General features: G+C 28.1%; 2 protein-coding genes and 1 pseudogene across 3 annotated transcripts; 2 read left to right on the plus strand and 1 right to left on the minus strand.

Moving 5' to 3' along the window:
• Window positions 1-5633: 5633 nt before the first annotated feature.
• On the plus strand, window positions 5634-7027 carry MKS88_002374 (40S ribosomal protein S3A; the record flags this gene model as incomplete). The annotated part of the gene is made up of 2 exons (XM_067215377.1): window positions 5634-5796; window positions 6402-7027. The coding sequence occupies 2 exons, from the start codon at window positions 5634-5636 to the stop codon at window positions 7025-7027; spliced, it is 789 nt and encodes a 262-aa protein (XP_067073810.1).
• A 645-nt stretch (window positions 7028-7672) lies between these two features.
• MKS88_002375 lies at window positions 7673-9027 on the minus strand (annotated as a pseudogene). The gene is made up of 5 exons: window positions 8928-9027; window positions 8474-8686; window positions 8159-8286; window positions 7898-7961; window positions 7676-7731 (listed from the first exon to the last, which is right to left on the minus strand). Coding segments are annotated over exons 1-5 (561 nt in total).
• A 2708-nt stretch (window positions 9028-11735) lies between these two features.
• Window positions 11736-22123, plus strand: MKS88_002376 (uncharacterized protein; the record flags this gene model as incomplete). Its single annotated transcript, XM_067215378.1, has 2 exons — window positions 11736-21748; window positions 21994-22123. 2 exons carry the CDS (start codon window positions 11736-11738, stop codon window positions 22121-22123), a joined length of 10143 nt encoding a protein of 3380 aa, XP_067073811.1.
• Between the last annotated feature and the right edge of the window lie 48 nt (window positions 22124-22171).

Consider the following 22171-nt stretch of genomic DNA (forward strand, 5'->3'; position numbering starts at 1 on the left):
AAACAAATACAAGCATAAATAGAAGATTAACTGGGAATGAAATCCAATCAATTTGTCAAAACGAGAAAAAATTAAAATAGAGTAAAATAAAAATAGAAATAAAAAAACATACGTTCTCTATCTTATAACACGTAAAAAAAAAATATAACACACACTTAATTATGTGAATACAAAAAAATTATTATTATTTTATTTTTTTTTTTTTTTTCTTCCTTCTCCCCTCAATAAAATTAGGAAATAAATTTACCTAAGAGCAAATTCAAATTCAAATGCTTCTCTATGAACTTTTAAGAAAACATATCAGTAGAGCTATAAAAAGAGAGTTGACAAGGATATCTGCATTCACACATGTATTTGTGTGTGTATATATAGTATATATATACGAATGTACATGTGTATATGCATACGAATAGCCACCTTTTCGCACTGTTATATCATGATGCGTCATACACTTTCAAGTTTCTGAGATCTTTCACAATAATGTTTGCATACTATCCCTTCAGTTCAATAAATTTCCTTTTTTCCGCTTTCGACCTCACACATTTGAGAACAAAGGAAAAAAAAAAGTAGTTTTCTCTTTCCTCTTTACATAAAAAATTTTAAATTTAATTTTCACATATTAAGTACATGTAATCAAACTGGTCATACCAAAAATTTGATATAAACTCATAAACTTTTTTTTATGATCAGTACATCATTAGAAACAAAAAAAAAAAAAAGAAGAAAAAGAAAAAGAAAAAGAAAGGAAAAAAGGGAAAAAAAAAAAGAAGGCAAGGATGTTTATTTAAATAAATATATATATATATATTATATATATAATATATATATATATATATATACATATACAATAAATACAAAAATATCCGGGAGCACAAAAAATTAACAACGACGAAATTTAAAATTAATTCTACGTTTTACCACAAAACTTTACATAAATGTACATGCATGTGATATATATATGTACATTTATGCGTAAATATATATATATATATATGCATATAAACGTGTGTGCAAAAATATGTTCTATATTCTTAAATATATGTACATACCTTTAGACTTTTACCGAAAATAAAAAAAATGAAAAATGGAAAACTTATGGATTTAATATAATTAATCGTAAAATACCCACGTTCGTAATACGAACAACAACATGAACGTCATACTATGTTTAATGTTCTCCACCTCATTGCATAGAATATACATACACACACAGTTACATATATATACGTACATACAAGCATATATGTGTACATAAATACACTTGTTACCATTTTCTGGTTTTCCTAAATAAGTCCTTTATGCCACAAAAGCAATACTAACACTACACTGTCTAATGTAAAAATGTGTACTAAACAGTTTTGAAATATAATAAACAGTAAATAATTTATTCAAACGATTAAGTAGTTTGTGTATAAGTATGCATGTATATAAGTATGCATGTATATAAGTATGCATGTATATAAGTATGCATGTATATAAGTATGCATGTATATAAGTATGCATGTACATAAGTATACATGTATATAAGTTTGCATGTATGTACATATGTATAAACGTACGAGCATAAGTATGTATATACCTTTCAAGTTATATCTTTTTTGGGGGAAAAGAATTGCTTCCTGATTTTTCAAGTTATGCTGACTTTATATCCTCCCTTATCTTTTTTTCTTAATTATTTTTAAACATTGCGTTAATAAATAATGAAAAAAAAAATTTAGCTAGTACACAAGTTATTTACTTTTTCTTTTTCCGTAACGAAAGAAATATTTCACAACTACATTTGTTTTCAGCGCCCATTATGTAAATGAATTATTTATTTACAATTAAATGTATATATATATATATATATACATACTTACAAACACTCATATATACATACGCATGTACACATAGGAAGCTATGCATATAACAGGAGGGTAAGATTTATTAAAATTCAGTATAATAAATAGATATCATGTTTTATGCATCATACACATAAAGTGCATAATGTATTTATTTATTTATTTTTTTTTTTTTCTTTTCTTCACTAACTATTTCATTGAGAAATATTTTTAATAAAGCTCCTTAAAATTAAACGAAAACTTTTACGCGTACGTACATTAATACAAACATTCATAAACGCGTAAACACAGTAGATGATTATAAACATTATATATACATATTATTACATATTTGTAACGAATGACAATATTTGACACAGCTGATACTCAAAATAAATATGCATATGTATGTAAATAAATCCAAAAAAATTTTCTTTGCAAATGATTTACAGTAACATAATAAAAAAAAAAAAATAAATTTAGAAAAAATAAATTTTAATAGTTACATCATTTTGTGAAGGAATTGAAAATATCTTTTTTTTTTTAATAAAAATATATATCTTAAAGAAAAGCGGAATATAATACATATATATATATATATATATATATATGTTTGTATATACACGTGTAAGTACATATTTAAAGTAAATTTCACATTTTTACAAAAAGTTGTAAGGAAGAAACTAAAAAAAAAGAAAGGATTTATCTTAATTTTTCATTTAAAAATAATACCATAAAAATGCCATTAAATGTACAGGTTAATTTTAAGCGATACTTTTAGCACACTTATTGGAAATAAAGAAATTCCAAAAAAAAACAAAAAATTTTACTTTAACTTTTTACAAATTTTGAAAATTATTTTTTTCATTTGCATTATTATTATTTTTTTTTTTTATAATTACTGTAGGGAGGAAAAAAAAAACCTCTAAAAGCTGCGAAAAAGGGAGTAGTTGAAATGACGGAGGAAGATAAAGCTTTTAAAAAGGAAATGGCAGAAAAGAAAAAGTAATAGTCAAGAAGAAGATGCATATATATATGTGAGCTTAAGTACAAATGTAAATATCGGTTTATGTAACATTGCTACGTTTTCGCTGTTACATTTCAAAAGTATTTTACGTAAAGCTAAACATGTATAGAATTGTTATTTCTGTTTACTTTTTTTTTTTTTTTTTTTTAATATATGCATAAAAAAGCACATGTGAGCTCCTTTGTTACTGTGTGTAATCGTTACAGTATTTCACTGTTCATACTTTCACCACAGGACAGTGTAATGTGCATTTGTATATATACGTGTATATATGTATGTATGTATGTATTATATATGTATGTATGTATTATATATGTATGTATGTATTATATATGTATGTATGTATTATATATGTATGTATGTATTATATATGTAAGTATGTATTATATATGTATGTATGTATTATATATGTATGTATGTATTATATATGTATGTATGTATTATATATGTATGTATGTATTATATATGTATGTATGTATTATATATGTAAGTATGTATTATATATGTATGTATGTATTATATATGTATGTATGTATTATATATGTAAGTATGTATTATATATGTATGTGTATGCATGTATGCATGCATATAACATACGTATGTGTATTTGCATATGTGTCTTCATCTTTTTTTCCCTTTGTTCTGAATTCATTTATACGCAGAGCCGAGGAGGAAGCCAAGAAGAAGCTCTTGAATGCAAAGAAAAAATAGGTATTCACTTTTTTAGTTTACGTGTAAATATATGAAACATGGAAAATAAATGAACACTTATTTCCAAATTAACTGTAAAACTTATGGCGTACAACATATATATATATATATATATTGAATCTTTTACAAGAGAAATTATATGAATAAAATGGGAAAAAAAAAAAAAATTAATAATACCGCAAAATTAAATATAACAGAACAATCTTACATTATTTTTTAAAAAAAATCTCAGTAAGAATAGTATGTGTTTCTTCTTTTTTTTTTTTTTCTTAACTATTTAAGTTTATTTTTATAGATTAAATATTGAAATATATGTACAATATGTACAGGGCATGAAATAACAAAAAAAAACAAAAAATAAAATGCAACTGCTCTTTTTATATGAAAAGAGATGAAAAAAAAAAAAAAAAATCTTCTTTTAAATGATTACAACTTTTTTTTTAAATGTTACAACGTTTTCTGTTTTCTTTGAAAGTGAAAGGATATAGACGTTGAACGAAATTTATAGAAAGACCCCTTGTATATGTTGAAAGGGGGCAAACGAATAATGAGTAAAGATTCCTATTGGACTATAGCTTTTAAAAAAAATTAAATTAATGATTAATACATAAATATTTATACATATATATATACATATAATTTAACGAAAAATTTTAAATAATAAAACAATCAGGATGTGTAAGTTTGTATTACAAAAATAAGGAAGTTGCAAGCGTATTATTAATAACGATATACATATATATGTATATATGAGTGTATAAGCGTGTATGTATATATATGGACAACATTACAAAATATGGATTGTAGATATGCATTATTAATTAATTTTAAAATTAGTTCTCTATCTTTAAGGCGTTTCCCATTTTATTTTTGTTCATACTCTCTTCATATATTATTGCACAGTTATAATTAAAAATTTTTTTTTTTTTTTTTCTTGTTTATTTAACGCAAAAAAGAAAATAAACCGTTATAAATTCTTATACGCTACTTTGTTTTCGCAGTACTATATTTTGCAAGGGGCGTTTCTTTTATTCTACTACTCTTTGCTCTATAGTATTATTTCATTTCTTTTTATTTTAACACAGAACAGTTAATTCACATTTAAACATCTAAATTCACCTAGAATAAACATACACAATATATATTTATTTGCTCACGTGTTTAGTATATGTTAACCCATTTCATTTTATTTTACTCCTTTATTTTTTTAATTTTTTTTTTTTTTTTGTTTTCATGCCTTTGAACTTGTAAATGAACTTTTTAAAAATTTACAGGTGCTCGCAAAAAAAAAAAAATAAAATAAAATAATAATTAAAATAAACGAAGTCAAGCACAGTAGCTCTCATATTTTAGGGGGGGGGGAAAAAAAAAATTACATTCCTCCTATTAATTTTATATGAAGATTAGATTCTGAATTAGTATGAACATGTACTAATATAAATATAAATTATACGTCATATTATATAGTAATACAAATGAAAATAAGCATGTGAGTGAACGAAAAATATATATTATGTAAGGAATGACGGTGGCTTTTAAGCCTCATACCCCTTTATCACTACGAAAAGTTCAAAAAACTATGAAAAATGACTACATATATTTTGTTCATAACCCAATGAGTGCATAAAAACTGAACAAAATGCGCAAATTTTATTTTCATAAGAAATAAAATAATAATACTGCAGTTTTGAAAAAATTATATCGCAAATGCTACATAAAATATATGCAATAAGAGTACACATGGCAACAAACAAAATATGAAAAGCGTATTGTAAAGGAAAAATACTTGACCAAACCTTAAATTAGCTTGATAAAAAAAAATACATAAATATGTATACATATGCATATTGTAAATGTATAACATATAATAATTATATGTTTGTTGTTACATATATATATGAAAACACAATAAATTGTATCGAACGCAGAAAAAGCATTTTCGCACATATTATTTAAAATTAAAAAGAAAAGAAAAATCCAAAATTTTAAGTTTTTCATTACTTTGTTTACTCCGCATATTTAAATTTTTTTACATTTTATATTATTTCCCTTTTCACATTTATTTAACTGAGAAAATGGCAGTTGGAAAAAACAAGAGAACATCGAAAGGAAAAAAAGGTGGAAAGAAAAAAGTAACTGATGTTTTTACAAAAAAAGAATGGTATGACTTAAAGGCCCCCAAAATGTTTCTGGTGAGAAATTTTGGTAAAACACTTGTTACAAAAACTATTGGAAAAAGTAAGTGGAAAAGATAAAAGAAGTTAAAATGGAGCTCATTTTTTTTTTTTTCTTTTTTTTTTTTTTTGTTAATGAATTATGCTGACTTGTTCATGTGTTTTTTTTGTAAAATGAAATGCGATCTAAAATATGTAACTTAAAATGTATAAAATATATGTTACAGTTTTTGAAATATGTAACTAATTACATGTTAGAATTCGCCCATGTAATCAGTTTTCTACCACAATGTTATATATGAATAACACCTTGCTTCATATTGCCATTTTATCATACATTTTTTGCAAGTTGTTTCTCACGCACTTTTTGCAAGCAGTTTTTTATGCACAGTTTGCCTACTTTTTATGTACACATTATTTACAACCTGACGTGTTCATATAATATAATGTATGTGTACCTGTGTGCGTTTACACAGTTGCTTACGTTATTACATATGATTGTTTGTATTTATATTTTTTTTGATGGATCAGATGTTTTTATTAAATAACATACCATTTTAATTTCGTTTCTTTTCATTTTATTCTCTTGCCATTCTGTTTTTATTTTGTTTCCATTATGCTGCCATTATCTTTTCATTTTTTTTGTTTTTGTACGCCTTCCCCCGTTAGAACTGGCAACTGATAGCTTGAAGGGAAGAATTTATGAAGTGAACTTAGCTGACTTGAATAATGATGAAGATCAGGCACATAAGAAAATAAAGCTGAGTTGTGATCATATTATAAATAGAGATTGCTACACAGATTTTTGTGGATTAAGTATTACAAGGGATAAGTTATGCTCTTTAATAAGAAAAGGGTATACCCTAATTGAAGGTTTTACAGATGTAAAAACTATTGATAATTACCATTTAAGAATGTTCTGTATTGCTTTCACGAAAAAACGACAAAATCAAACTAGAACAACATGTTATGCGCAAACTAGCCAAATTAAAAAAATACGAAAAAAAATGGTAGATATTATGAATGCTGAGGCGAGCAAGGTTTTATTAAAAGATTTAGTAAAAAAATTTATTCCGGAATCTATAGTTAAGGAAGTTGAAAAACAATGTAAGAAAATTTTTCCCTTACAAAATGTTTTAATTAGAAAAGTAAAAATTTTAAAAAGACCCAAATTAGATATTTCGAAACTAATGGAATTGCACACAGACCCAAAAGAAGATTCAGGAAAAACTGTTAAGGCCTTACCAGAGTCCAAAGAGGCTACTAACATTTTAACTGCTGAACTTAAGCATTAAAAGCAAGTGGATAAATAGCTTTTTTTAATGCATTGTAGAACTTTTCATAAGCTCATACCAGTATGGGGCGTACATATGTATATGTATGTATATATATACCATTACGCAGTTTATATACTTGTGTATATATGTCTCCATTTCAGCCATTTCAGCCATTTCAGCCATTTCAGCCATTTCAATTTTTTTTTTTTTTAAATACATATTTGTACATTTTATTGCACATCTATATATGTATACATACATATGTACATAAACACATCCTCGTGCATATGCGCTTATACGTGAATATGGAAGTGTTAATGTTGTACCTATTTACATTGTATTTAAAGAATGGAGTCTTTTTTCGTTTTTTATAAATTTTTTTAAAATACATTTTTTATGAAAAACATGATATTATATATATATATATATATATGTATGCGTATATATTTAAAAAAAAAAAAAAAAAAAGTCAAGGTTGAAGTCAAAGACAAGGTTAAATCAAAAAATGTGTAAGCATATACTTTGAAAGTAAGAATTATTATTTTTTTTTTTTTATCTTGTATAGGAAAATTAAAGGTAAAAAATTAGTTCAGTTTTATAATTAATAATAAAAGTACGTTGTGATGGAAGTTATCCTGAGTAACTTGTTAAGGTGAAGAAGTTCTAATTTATTTTATTTTTTTTACTAATGTTCTGCAATCTAATTAATAGAGGCTTTAGATCTGTCGTAAAAAAATAAAGAGAAAGAAAGCATTTTAAAGTAGAATAATAAATTATATCGTCATTGGAAAAAAAATGAAAAAAGAAAAATCAAAAGTAAAAGCAAAAGGGAAAAATAATTTGAATAGTGGATAATATGCTTAGAAATATGTTCTATGTTTTTTGTACCCTTTTCTTGTTCGTATTGGACATGGGTTTTTTTAAATATTTCTTTAATGTTAATCAACAAGTCCTTAAATAGAAAAACAGAAATAAACGAAACAGTTGATGTTACATGGATATACTTGCTATTTTGCCATACGAGTACATAATATATGTGTGCTTATATACATAAATATATATGCTTATGTGGACATACATACATGTACATTTATGTGCATATACATGGGCATTTATGCACACATAACAAGAGAAATGGTTAATTTTTACGTTTAGCATATTTGAATGTTTGCTTATTTCAAGTTCAATTTTTTCCACTTGTTCCTCAAGTTTTTTTCTTTTTTCTTCCACAATAATATTTTTATTCTTAAGGATACTTGCCTTTTCTTTTTTAAGCTCTACTATTTTTTTTTTAAATAATTTAAGAAATGTATTTTTTACGAAATGCAATGGCAGGCAAGTTGGAGGAAAAAAAAAAAAAAAAAAAAAAAAAAAAAAAGAAGAAAATATTGGCAAGTAATTAATTAGACGAAAACGCATGTAAACAAGTCGTAAATGACCAAAATGCACTTATTCATTAATTACATATTTCACTGTACGACTTCTCGGACAACATTTTTAAATCATCTAACATATCATGAATTTCTTTTTCTATATTTTTATATTGGTTTAGTATCTGTTCATATTCATTTACAAAATTTTCGTAGTTCTCTTTGTTTTTTATTTCTAGCTGTTTAATATTTTCGATTTTATTTTCTCTTTGTTCTTTTATAATGTTCATAAGTTTCGTTTTTTCCGCTGATTACAACGAAAGGGGAAAATGGCACGGAAAAGTGCATAACGTATTTAATTATTTTATTTGTAAAGTGAACGAAGAAAAGGGGAAAGGTGAGGAGAGATGAGAGAAGAAAAAAAGGAAGAAAAAAAAAGAAAAGAGAAGGGGGAACAGAAAAGCGAGACGTTAGAAGAGAAAAAGTGAAAGAGGACAAGTGACGAAGGAACAAAATGGAATGTGAAAAAGTAAACAGAATGGTGTTACCTAAATCGTTTTTCATAGACTCTATTTTTTCTTTCAGTTCTCTTGCCTTCATTAACTGTACATCTTCTTTCTTTTTGTTTTTATCTGCTCCTGATTTCATTTTTGTTTATATTATTTTTACTCAATTGAATTTTACAAGGAATATTATAATAATTAAATTAGTATAAAATAATATGTGATATAATATATATATATATATAATTGAGTTACTACACAAAATATAAGGAGAGCAACAAGCACATTTTTATTAAAAAAGATGGACTGTCTGATAGACTATCTAATGAACTGTCTAATGGATTTGTTATTGCACTGACTAGTGGACTGTCTAATGGACTACCTATGAGTTTAATTTTCCTTTATCGACAAACATATAAATGCATTAACAAACAATTTTGCGCATAAAAAGAGGAACATATGAAACACATATCTACGTTCTGGAATGTATAAATGCGCACATTTTTACGCATATATATATATATATATATATATATATTAACTTATACAGGGGTATATATGTGGGCATACAAAGTATATATTTATGTACGTACATAAGTATATGTATTTATATCCTGTCATTTCCCCAAAATAATATGGTAACGAAATTTTTGCTACATCCTAAAATGAAACTTAATGGAAATAAAAACCATATCAGTAGGAATACTCTCTTGAAAAAAAAAAAATTTATATATTTAGACAAGTTATAAAATAAAAGGGAAAACGACAAAATGGCATAATGGAAAGGAACATTTTTTTTTTTTTTTTTTTTTTTTTTTATTTCGTTTTCTCGCTGTATTGTTACATTACTATATAATCGTCTTAAAAATATACGTGTAAATACATTTTCACGTAACATATTACTTTGAAAAAATATAATAGTGTTTAATATTTTGTGCAATTCCAGTAAATGTAAAAAAAATTGGAATTTTCACAAAATTTGAGAAATTTACATTTTTCTTTTCTGCTAATACTTGTAATTCCTCAATATATACTTACACGTGATTAATTCGAGCTCTTTGGGAAATATAGAAAACCATTAGACACATACACATTGTGTATATATAGGTAAGTATGTGAATATATAGGTAAGTACGTGAATATATAGGTAAGTATGTGTATATATAGGTGAATATGTGTATATATAGGTGAATATGTGTATATATAGGTAAGTATGTGAATATATAGGTAAGTATGTGTATATATAGGTGAATATGTGTATATATAGGTGAATATGTGTATATATAGGTAAGTATGTGTATATATAGGTGAATATGTGTATATATAGGTAAGTATGTGTATATATAGGTGAATATGTGTATATATAGGTAAGTATGTGTATATATAGGTGAATATGTGTATATATAGGTAAGTATGTGTATATATAGGTGAATATGTGTATATATAGGTGAATATGTGTATATATAGGTGAATATGTGTATATATAGGTAAGTATGTGTATATATAGGTGAATATGTGTATATATAGGTAAGTATGTGTATATATAGGTGAATATGTGTATATATAGGTAAGTATGTGTATATATAGGTGAATATGTGTATATATAGGTAAGTATGTGTATATATAGGTGAATATGTGTATATATAGGTAAGTATGTGTATATATAGGTGAATATATGTACATGTAAGAGCATTTATGTACATATAAATGAATTTATTTACATATACGTGAACATATGTACATATATGTTAACACTTAAACATACATTTGAATATATGTTGCTGTATATACAATATAAAATTATTATATATGTATATATTTAGCAACGTGTACATTTATTCATTTGTGTGCGTAAATGAATAAAGGCAAAACAAAAACAAAAAAAAATAAATTAAAACGCAGCAACATGTTTTTTCCTATTTTTTTTTTGCACATAGTGAGAAAAAGCTGAATGAAAAGTATATGCTTACATGTATTTAATACGCACATAGGTACATGTATACGCATATATATGTAATAATTTGTACGTGTTTGTATTTTGAAGGAACTGGCGTTTCTAAAAAAAAAAAAAAAATTCTAAAATATAACGTTACGCAATTTAAGAATGCTACGCATAAAAGTAATACGATTTATTTTTATGTTCTCTATTGTTTCATATACGAAGTAACTCTTATTTAATTTAATTTTTTTAAATAGAATTTAAAAAAAAAAAAAAAAAAAAAAAAAAAAAAATTATATAAAAACGGAGGTTATAAATAATTTATTTATATTTATGTAACTACGTTTAAAGCTTTGTAAAAGGAAATATTCACTTAAACTGTTGGGAAAAAAAAAAAAAAAAAAAGAAGAAAATTCTTAAGTTTATCCTTTTTTTATTTTTATTCTTTTTTTTGTTTATTTTTCATTATTTTGAATTTTTGGAAAATCTCCTTTTCGAACATAACTATGTTACATAGCATAAATTTATGCATGTATAAACATATATGTGTATGCATATATATGCACGTATATTTGGCAAGGGAAAAAAGGCTTAAAAATAATGTTATAAAACTCTCGCTTTATTAATTAATTGGTCTTTTGACAAGTACGCCTAAAATGCCTTTATGTCATTTCACCGGAATACTCATGTATAAAAATGTACATACATAAACGTACATACATAAACGTACATACATAAACGTACATACATAAACGTACATACATAAACGTACATACATGCACATACATATATATATGTATATGAATGTACATATATGTATGTGAGTATGGATGAGTATATATGAACATGTATAATTTACACGCTATGTTTTATGAAAAGGAAAATGTGAATAATATTTTAATTCCCCCTCGAAAATGAATAAAAAGAGCAAAAAAAAAAATTACAACAATAATAGTAGTAACTTTGGCAATAACTTTAGCAATAACTTTAGCAATAACTTTAACACTAACCTTAGCAATAACTTAAGCACTAACCTTAGCAGTAACCTTAGCAATAACCTTAGCAATAACCTTAGCAGTAACCTTAGCAATAACCTTAGCAATAACCTTAGCAGTAACCTTAGCAATAACCTTAGCAATAACCTTAGCACTAACCTTAGCAATAACCTTAGCAATAACCTTAGCACTAACCTTAGCAATAACCTTAGCAATAACCTTAGCAATAACCTTAGCACTAACCTTAGCAATAACCTTAGCAATAACCTTAGCACTAACCTTAGCACTAACCTTAGCAATAACCTTAGCAATAACCTTAGCACTGTCTCTTTCGCCCATGCTGAGGGTGCTAGTAGGGACAAGTGTAAAAAAGAAGGTGAATCTACATTTGTGTACAAGCAAAATAAAAAACGTAGAAATGTATACGTCGGTTATGCCAGTAACGCAAATGATAACAATGCATATGATAATAATGCATATGATAACAATGCATATGATAACAATGCATATGATAACAATGCATATGATAACAATGCATATGATAACAATGCATATGATAACAATGCATATGATAACAATGCATATGATAACAATGCGTATGATAACAATGCGTATGATAATAATGCAATTTTTAAAAATGGTAAAAATGTTGATGGTAAAAGTGTGAATGCTAAAAGTGGTAATGTTAAAAATAATAAGAATAGCAAAAATGATGGTACTGGTTCTTTAAATTTCTCCAACCACTCTCGCTTCTCAAATTTTAAAGATTACATAAGTAAAAATGCTACAACGAAAAAGAACACATTTAATAATATAAGATCGAATATGAGCATAAATAATAAAGAAAATTTATATAAAAAATATATAAACAGTGAAAATGGTAGGAATAATTTTATAAATAAAAGCCAGAAAAATTATAATTATGCTAGTTCTCATTTGAATATGTATGGCAGTTACGCAAATAATTTAATGAAAATTAACAATTTTAGTGTTTATTCTGAAAGTCAGAAGAAAAAAAAATTAAGAAACACCAACACGGATGGGGGATACACAAGTGTTGGTAGTGGTGTTGGCGGTGGTGTTAGCGGTGGTATTAGCGGTGGTGTTGGCGGTGGTGTTAGCGAAAATTTTAGTGTTAATGCCTATGGAAATATCGGTAGAAATAACGACTTCACAAATAACAATAGGCGTAAGGATAATGTTGTAAGTAGTAGTAGCTATACCCGTAACCTGTATAATATCAATAGTGGACAGAAAGAAGAAAGTGAAAACCATCTCTTTGACAACTTAACAAGTGAAAGAATTAATAAGGAAACAAATAAAGTAGCGAATAACCTAGCTAGTAATGTAGCGAATAACCTAGCAAGTAATGTAGCGAATAACCTAGCACGTAATGTAGCGAATAACCTAGCAAGTAATGTAGCGAATCACCTAGCAAGTAATGTAGATAATAACGTAGCGAAGAGTTTAGTAAATAATGATGATGTGAAAAATAGGGGAAACCTACTTCATGATGACGTAGGGCAAATAACCTTCATCAGCCCCAATATGGAAAAATATAGTGATAGCTATTACAAAGTAAGCAATAGTAGTACTGCAAAAGGTAGTTTCTTCATGTGTCAGGATGGCGTTTACTACAGCACAAATAAACATAACAACAACGACAATAATAATAGCAATAATAATTATATTAGTAATAGTAACAGTAATAGTAATAGTAACAGTAACAATAATAATAATAGTAACAGTAACAATAATAGTAATAGTAACAGTAACAATAATAGTAATAGTAACAGTAACAATAATAGTAATAGTAACAGTAACAATAATAGTAATAGTCACAATAATAATAATAGTATGGGTAACGCCAGTGATGGTTTACGGATGAAACCGAGTGAACACATTTATAACAACAACTTGATGTACAGGAAAAAATTTAACAAAATTACTATTTCGAATAGTAATATAAAACAAGAAAATATTGATACTTCAAAGAATAATAGATATGCCAACATGAGTGTTTCGAAGGACTTAAAAAAAAGTGAAGACAGGATGAATAATGTACATGTACAAAATAGTAAAGAAAATATTGATATCAATTTTAAAAATGTGTATATCCATAAGAAGAAGAACAATATTTACGAGAATGACAATAAAAATTTTTTGGACAGTACACACATTTATAATCTTAAGCCACATCCTACTCGCAGTGAAGCAGATACTGGATCTAACTATGACAGCGTTGGCATTGCGCGTAGCGTCAATAATGGTAGTAGCACCCACGATAACGATTATTTTTATCGAATGAGCAATATCAGTAGTTCTAATGGCAGCAACGCGATTGGGAGCAATGCCAGTAGTTTAGAGCGGGGAAACGATAGATTCCCACCTGCAAGTAACAACTCAAACCTTTTCGACATATTGTCTAGATATTTAAGCACGTTAAGCAGTATAGGGATAAACGATTTGAATGCTGTGTATAACACTCTTTCTCAAAATAAAAATAGCGAAATGGTAAGAAGCCTTCTGAACAGCTTAAACATTGGTACAGTTGGTAGCCCAGTTGGTACAGCAACTGGTGGGGAAACTAGTGGGGCAACTGGCGGGGCAACTAGTGGGGCAACTGGTGGGGCAACTGGTGGGGCAACTGGTGGAACAACTGGTGGAACAACTGGTAGCCCAAATAGAAGCACATTCAGTGGCATTACTGGTGAACGTGATAGAAATTATGGCTACCCCCTTAGTGGAGTATATAACCCTATGCAAGTGCAAGTGAACGCGCCCCACATAAGCAGTAAAACGAACGTCGAAAACATACATATATATGATAACAAACAGATCTGTGGTAACGAAATATTGGCGATTTTGAACAATTTTGGTTGTTATGATATCAGTGCAAATGAGCAAAGGAACGCAGAAGAATGTACCGCACAGTGGTCAGAAAACAAAGATAACAGTTTAATATACAAAAATAGCAAAGTTGATGGTAGTAGTACACGCGGCATTTATAGCGTTAGCAGAGATGTGTTCCAAAATGGCTGTGACAACAGGGGTACAATGGATAAAAGGAAAAAAGTTGAAAATGATGCAAATAATGCTAATAGCATATACAACGCTGGTAGCACTTATAATGCTGGTAATAAAACCATACTGAAGAGTGGGTCCTCCCATTTCAGTAAGCTTAGCCAGGACGAAGAGACTAAAACAAAATGGATAAGCGCAGTAATGAAATGTAAAAGCAGAAGCATACTAAGTAGCTTTCATAATATAGAGAATATTACTAAGAACAACATAAAAATTGTTAATATATTTAAGTCTTCCCTATTTTGTAGCAGTAGTTACTATCGTTATAAAAATATGCTCTATACAAATTATAAAGTAATAATTATGCATAATGTGAAATTTTTATTTTTGGAAAACCTCTTTAATTTTCGTCAAACGAAAGTGGAGGAGGAGGAAAAGAAGAAGGAAAAGAAAAAAAGTAAGAAGGTAGAATCAGGTGCCCATGAACTTATTCCATCATCAACTATTACTTTTGATAATTTTTTTCTATTTTTTAATAATTTTTATCATGTTACAGAAACGTATAGAAATAAAATTTGCTTTTACCTTATATATAAAATAATTATTATGAGTGAAGAAGATGAAGAGTATGGAAATTACTACAATTTAATTTTAAAAATTTTGAACGAACACACTTTGATTCTTTTTCTACTCATACTAATCAATATAATGAAAAAGTATTCACTGAAAGGAGCTTATTTTGTCAATTTAATAGAGCGTTTACTTCCTGTTATAACAAAGAAAGGGGGGGGAGACAGCTCAAAAAATTATGTAAAGAAAAATGCTGCAAATACTGGAAATGTCGGGGAACTACGTGGAGAAAGGTTGCTTTTTAACATTCTGTACTTCAAGCTATTCCGATTGATCTTAGACAAAATTGAAAGCTACCGGAGTCAAAAGAAGCACCTGTTATTGTTGTACCTGCGATATATTAAAAATTTCTTGTTAAACATATGTTCTGCAGTCCTAATAACACAATATATATTTATCAGATGTATAGACCTGATGAACAAATATAATAACCAGCAGTATATATTAATAAAAACGATATCAATGGAAATATCCTTACAATTGTGGAATAACGAATTGTTAAAAATGTATATCTTAAAAATTGGTAAGCCCTTAATTCGCTTCTTAATATTTATTAGTAACGTTGACTATGTACATAAAAATATCCTATCTTTAATTCTATCACCTGTAGAAAATTCTACACAAATGGATGTAAAACATAACCTACTAGCATCAGAACAACACAACAGGCACTACATTCAAGAGTGGAAAAAAATCAAATATTACATGAACAAATTCTGTCAGATGAACAAGCTCTCTTTATTTATACGACGCTATGATGGAGAGGGAAGGGAGATAATGGAAGAAATCTCCCTAGAAGGAAAGGAAGAAAAGGCAAAAAATGAGGAGCACCTGACTGAAGAAAACAGTGCAAAGGGCAGGAGCGGCAACTATGCTAGCAGTAATATTGGTAGCACTAACTATGCTAGCAGTAATATTGGTAGCACGAACCATGTTAGCACAAACATTGGTAGCATCAACCAAGCAAGCAGTAGCAACAGCACACTGCTAGACTGCATCCTGGAATTAAAGCAGAATCATAATTATTTCAAGTTACTACTATCGCATGATGAAAAAATGTGTATAAATTTTCTGCTTAATGCAAATAATCAGAACAATAGTTTTCACTTTAATTTATTTTATAATACATATATAGAAAGTAATCTTCAAAATATGATTCATGAGAATAAGTTGGTATACTACATTGAGTACATAAAAAGTAAAAACAACGTTAAGAGGAAAAACTCAATAAAGAACTTCTTTAAGGAAAATTTGAATTTACGCGGATTAAAAGGAATAAAAGAATGTATACAATCCAAGGAAAATGACAAAAAAATAAATAAAAAAAGGAAGAGTAACATGGGAAATACGTGTAGTAATCTTTCAAAAAAGACAAAAATCTGCTTACAAGAAAATGTGCATAATCCATGTAGCTGTTCTAGTATAAGTAATAGTACCATCTGCTGTTGTAACGTTATGAGTAACGCACAGAAGAACAGTTGCAGCACTGGAAGTCAATGTGATAGTAATGACCATGATGTACACACAAAGGAAAAAATTATGTATGATTTGCATGAAGTAATTAAAGCTAGCAGTTGTGTTCTTTCGAAAATATATTGTTGTCATATAAAATTAAGCTTTTTTTTCAGCATTTTTTTTTACAAAAGTTATGATATTCATAAAGTACTGTCCAGTTCTCTATTTATCTATAGTAAGAAATTTAAAAATTTTAAAAAAGATAACCATAAAATTATAAAATTTATGAACATAAACAACATGACTCACTTTTTTATCGTGAAATTTTTACTTAAGCTGTTGAATGGAGTGCGAAGTTCTCGCTGTAATTTGATTTATGTGAGGGGGGGGGCCAAACAGCATTTATCAACCCGTGGCAAAGTTTCGTCAACCCAATGCACCGCTTCATCATTTGACTTCACCTCATGCTACACATTCTTGGAATACTCACTGCGCAAGGATACAAACACGGCAAACACCTTTTTGAATTACTTGAACAAAATTATATTACACCTTTGTGAAAAAAGAAGAGAAAACATGGTTCTAAGTGTAATAATAACATTTACAATATATAACTTTATGAGTTATACGCGTGGAAAAACGAGTGTAATTGAAAATTTAGAAATTCTTAGTCTATCTGAAATATGCAATGATATATTTAAATATTGTATCATCGGTACATTACTTAAAGAGAATAATTTTTATATCGATAGTGAGACAAGATACATGACACATGATGATATATACAATTATGAGTTAAGAAATCATTTGAAAATAATTCCAAATAATATAAATAAAGAAATTTTTCAGTTAGTTAATTTTAAAAAGTGTATATTTGATAAGGGTATTTATAAAAAGATACAAGTCATAAAAATTATTAAAAAGAATATAGTAAACAACTTGTACACGTCAGAAATTTTAAACTATATTTATTACAATACTTTATATTTGCTTATTCATTTCATTATGAATATACGTTTTTATTACACTCTTTTTACCAACACCTACAAGAGGAGTGCTCATTACTTTTGCCCTGACGTTTGTCATATTGAGAGGGGAAGCTGCGGGTTTACGGCGATCGACACTGCTAATGGTAGCAGTAGTGATACAAGTGCCAACATAGCTAGCAATTCAGACAGTAACAATATAGCTAGCAATTCAGACAGCAACAATATAGCTAGCAATTCAGACAGCAACAATATAGCTAGCAATTCAGACAGCAACAATATAGCTAGCAGTTCCAACAGTGCCAAGACGTCTAACAATGTTAACACGTCTAACAATGTTAACACGTCTAACAATGTTAACACGTCTAACAGTGTTAACACTTCTAACAATGTTAACACTTCTAACAGTGCTAAGCAGGAAGAGAAGGATGACAAGTGTTCAACCGCATTAACTGTGGACCCTGATTTACGCGTGAATGAATATAATCTAGTAGGGAAGAACTTAAGTATCCCCTCTTTAGACGAAGAAATGTGCGATAAATCTGATAAGGAAAGGTGCTTCCTCCTTTTGACGCTTAGGAGACAGAACAACAGTTACTTTAGAAAAAAAATGTACATAATAAAATTTTATAATAATATTAAGAAAAAGCTAATAAAAGATATGAAGATATACACATTAGCAAGTAGCGTTAATAAGTACATAAAAAATTTGAGTGAAGACAAGCTTTTTTTAGAAACAATTTTTAAGTACGATAATTCCCCCCTGTTCACGCATTCGCTGGCGCTTCAAGTGCACAACGGGCGGGGGTATTCCCCTACATTAGGAAGAGAAGTAAACGAAGTAACAAGTAGAATACAGAGTAGAGTACCATACAATGCTCCATTTATTGCACCATGTAATGTTCCATGTCCAGCGGAAGAGAAACGAGTGGGACCCAACATATCAGACACAGCTAGGGAAAAAATACTGGGAGAAGGTAGACCTAAGAATGAAAATGATAACAGTGCCACGTGTTATATACATGCAAATGGCAATGATGACTGTATGGTAGACGCTTTACAGAAAATAGAAAACATCTACTTCTTTGTTAAAGAGATTAATAATATGGTTTCTTATATTGTTCATAATGGAAAGGCGGTTTATAATACAGTAGAGTATGTTTTTGAAAATTGCAAGTCTCATATGAAAAGGAGTTTATGCCTTTATTTTTATTTCTACGAAATATCGGATGAACAGTTTTGCTCAAATAAAACAGAGGTAAATAGAGAGGAGAATGGAAATAACATGGAGCATGGAAATGCCTCCAGCACCCACGGGAATGATACCCTATGCATGTTTCACTATAAAAGAAAGAAGGAAACGTCCATCGTCTATTTCAACGAGTTTGTAGATTATATCATATGTACAATTATGAACAAACGTTATAAGAAAGAAAAAATTCTGTATTGGTCAGAATTTTTTTACAGTTCAAAAAATTATGCTTCAATAAACTTTCATCTTTTTTTTTATTTATGTTCATTGATGAAGAGACTTACAAGAATGAGCAATGGAATGAGCAATGGAATGAGCAGTGGGATGAGCAGTGGGATGAGCAGTGGGATGAGCAGTGGGATGAGCAGTGGGAAAGACCACGTAGTTAAAAAGAAAGTTGATACAGGATGTGACAAGGACTTGACCACTACGTGCAACAACAGAACATCCATTGATATATTAAAGAGGAAAATAAAAATATGTGAACGCATATACCTTTTTTATTTGTTTAAAATTTGTCTGCTTTTAAATATTAGTATATACGAAACTTTTGATTTTTTAATTTCACTGATAAGTATTTTGTTTAATTATGATTTTTATCAGTTTTATATAAATAAAAAGATTTACAGCATAGAAAAAGAAGAACAGAAGAATGTTAAATCATTTCTGAAGTGCATAGAGGAAGAGAGAACATATATTTTTTATAAGTATGACCACATGGTATTCATGGAAAGCATTAATTATATAAGTGGGTCTATATTTTTAAGAAAGTATACAAAAACGTTAGTCCTTAAGAGCTTTTGTTTTGTTAATATCCTTTTTCATGTAGTACCGTTGAAGAACATAATAATCGATATGCATGATATAAATTCTGTACCACTTAAGGAAAAAAAAAGGGAAAAACGAAGAGAAAAAAACTTAGACGAATATTTAGAAGAATTTAAATTGGAAAATTTTAACACAAAAGATAATAAAAATAAATTCCTCAAGCTGCGGATGAAACATACGGAGCAAAGAGAGAGGGAAATAAAATCGCTCACTAGCAAAATATGTAATGACAAACAAATGATGCCGACTGATGAGTTAAAAAGCTGTAGTAATAAGAACGGCGTTAAAGTTGACATCCAAAGTGGAGAGAAAAAAGTTGATCTAGCTCAAGTGCAAAACGGAGCGAGTTCGTACAATTTATGTGGGGAAGGCACCGACATTCTCAGTAACCCAAAGGAAGATACTGAACAGAAGAGCAGTAGGAGAATCAATGTAAATAATAAGAGCAATAGTAATAGTTGCAATAGTAATAGTTGCAATAGGATTAACATCAGAAGTAGTAGTGTTAATAAGGAGGGAAATGGAGAATGCAGATTCTTTTGTGAGGACCAAGCAAGAGAGTGCACCAGTACACGTATGACAGAGGAGAAGGGTACATATGAAGACTATGTTACGTCGGACTGCTCAGAAAAATTTAGCGCATCATCTAGTGATAGTGCTACGATAAGTGATCATTTAGATAGTTATAGAAAATTTGAAAAATACAAAATAAATGAGAAAAAGGATGATATGGAAAAGGTATATAAGAGAAAGAAGCATTTTTGGATTTTTAAAATTTTAAAATATTTTTATATTCGGTCGTTTCTATGTTTTAGCAAAAGCAAATCAGAGGAAGAACATTTTTATGAAAGAAAGAAACAGTTTATTTATTTTTTTTTCCCGAAAATTTTAAAAAAAAAAGAAAAAAAAAATACCAATAAAATGGTAAATCATGATTTGTATATCCTTAAGAAAAAATTAATAAAAGAATATAATTTTTTAAATATGTGTAATCATGCCGTTATGTTAAAATGGGTATGTCTTCGATTATTTATATTGCAAAAATATGAGTACCAAACATTTAGTTCGTTCGAAATTTTTGATTTTATTTTTAAAAAATTAAATTCACTAAAAATGGAAAAGCCGTTTGTTTTTACCATATCCTTGGACACCTTACCACTGACGTACGAAAATGTAGATATAAAGTACGCACTTTATTTGTTCATCGAGCGTATAAACAATCATTTGGCCCTTTTGTTTGACAAGTACAACAAACTGTACAGAAAGCTCTGCCAAAAGAGTTCACATGATAGTACTCTAGAGGGTAAAGATGGTGAAGAAGGGAAGAAAGAGCAAGAGAGAGAAAAATCGAAACAGAAACGGAATGAATGTGAAAGTGAAAAAAAAGGCGAAGGGATAATGAGAAATAAACAGGAGGAAAAAATCGATCTAGTGCTAAATCAGATAAACGTTTATTTCTCTAATTTTATATTAACATTTTACCCCCATTTTTTGAAGTCAAGTTTATCATATGATATTTTTTTTAAATTGTTTAACATGTATCTTAATTTGTATTTAATAAGTAAAAAGAATAAAACCATTTCGGTAAGATCTCCTGTGTATTTAATTCTTTTAATCTTTGTTCACTATACTAACGTGAGTAAATACATGATGTTTTCATACTTTACTACCCTAATAAATTATTTTAAGTCGACTGATCCATCTGAAGTGTTCTGGGTGGACGCGCTAAGTCATGAAACCGTTTTACTGCTTTGGAGGTAAAGGATGAAAAGACATATGAGGAAAAAGCGGAAAAAAAATAAAGCAAAACAAAAAAAAATATAACAGTACAAAACTAAATGAGCAGCAGTTTGCGTATTAATGCATTCTTTTTTTTTTTTACATTAACACAACTGTGTTTTCTAAATTTTTTATTCATTTGGACGTGTGCCTCTTTTGTTGTAACTTTATGCCATTTTGTTGAAATTGTTTGATTTTTTTTTTCTTTTCTTTCATTTTGTAGAGAAAGCGTGGAATATTTTCTGCAAAACAGCAGCAAGGAAGAAGGGGTTTTATTTGATGACGTGCTAGTTAAGTGCGACACGCAGTCAATTTATTTGTTTTATCAGATGTTAGTTTTTAACGTCATTTAATGGAATTTGTTATTTAGAGGGAAATTAAGGAAAAATAAGAAAAAATAA

Source organism: Plasmodium brasilianum, chromosome 8 (assembly GCF_023973825.1).
Source record: "Plasmodium brasilianum strain Bolivian I chromosome 8, whole genome shotgun sequence".
Taxonomy (NCBI): domain Eukaryota; phylum Apicomplexa; class Aconoidasida; order Haemosporida; family Plasmodiidae; genus Plasmodium; species Plasmodium brasilianum.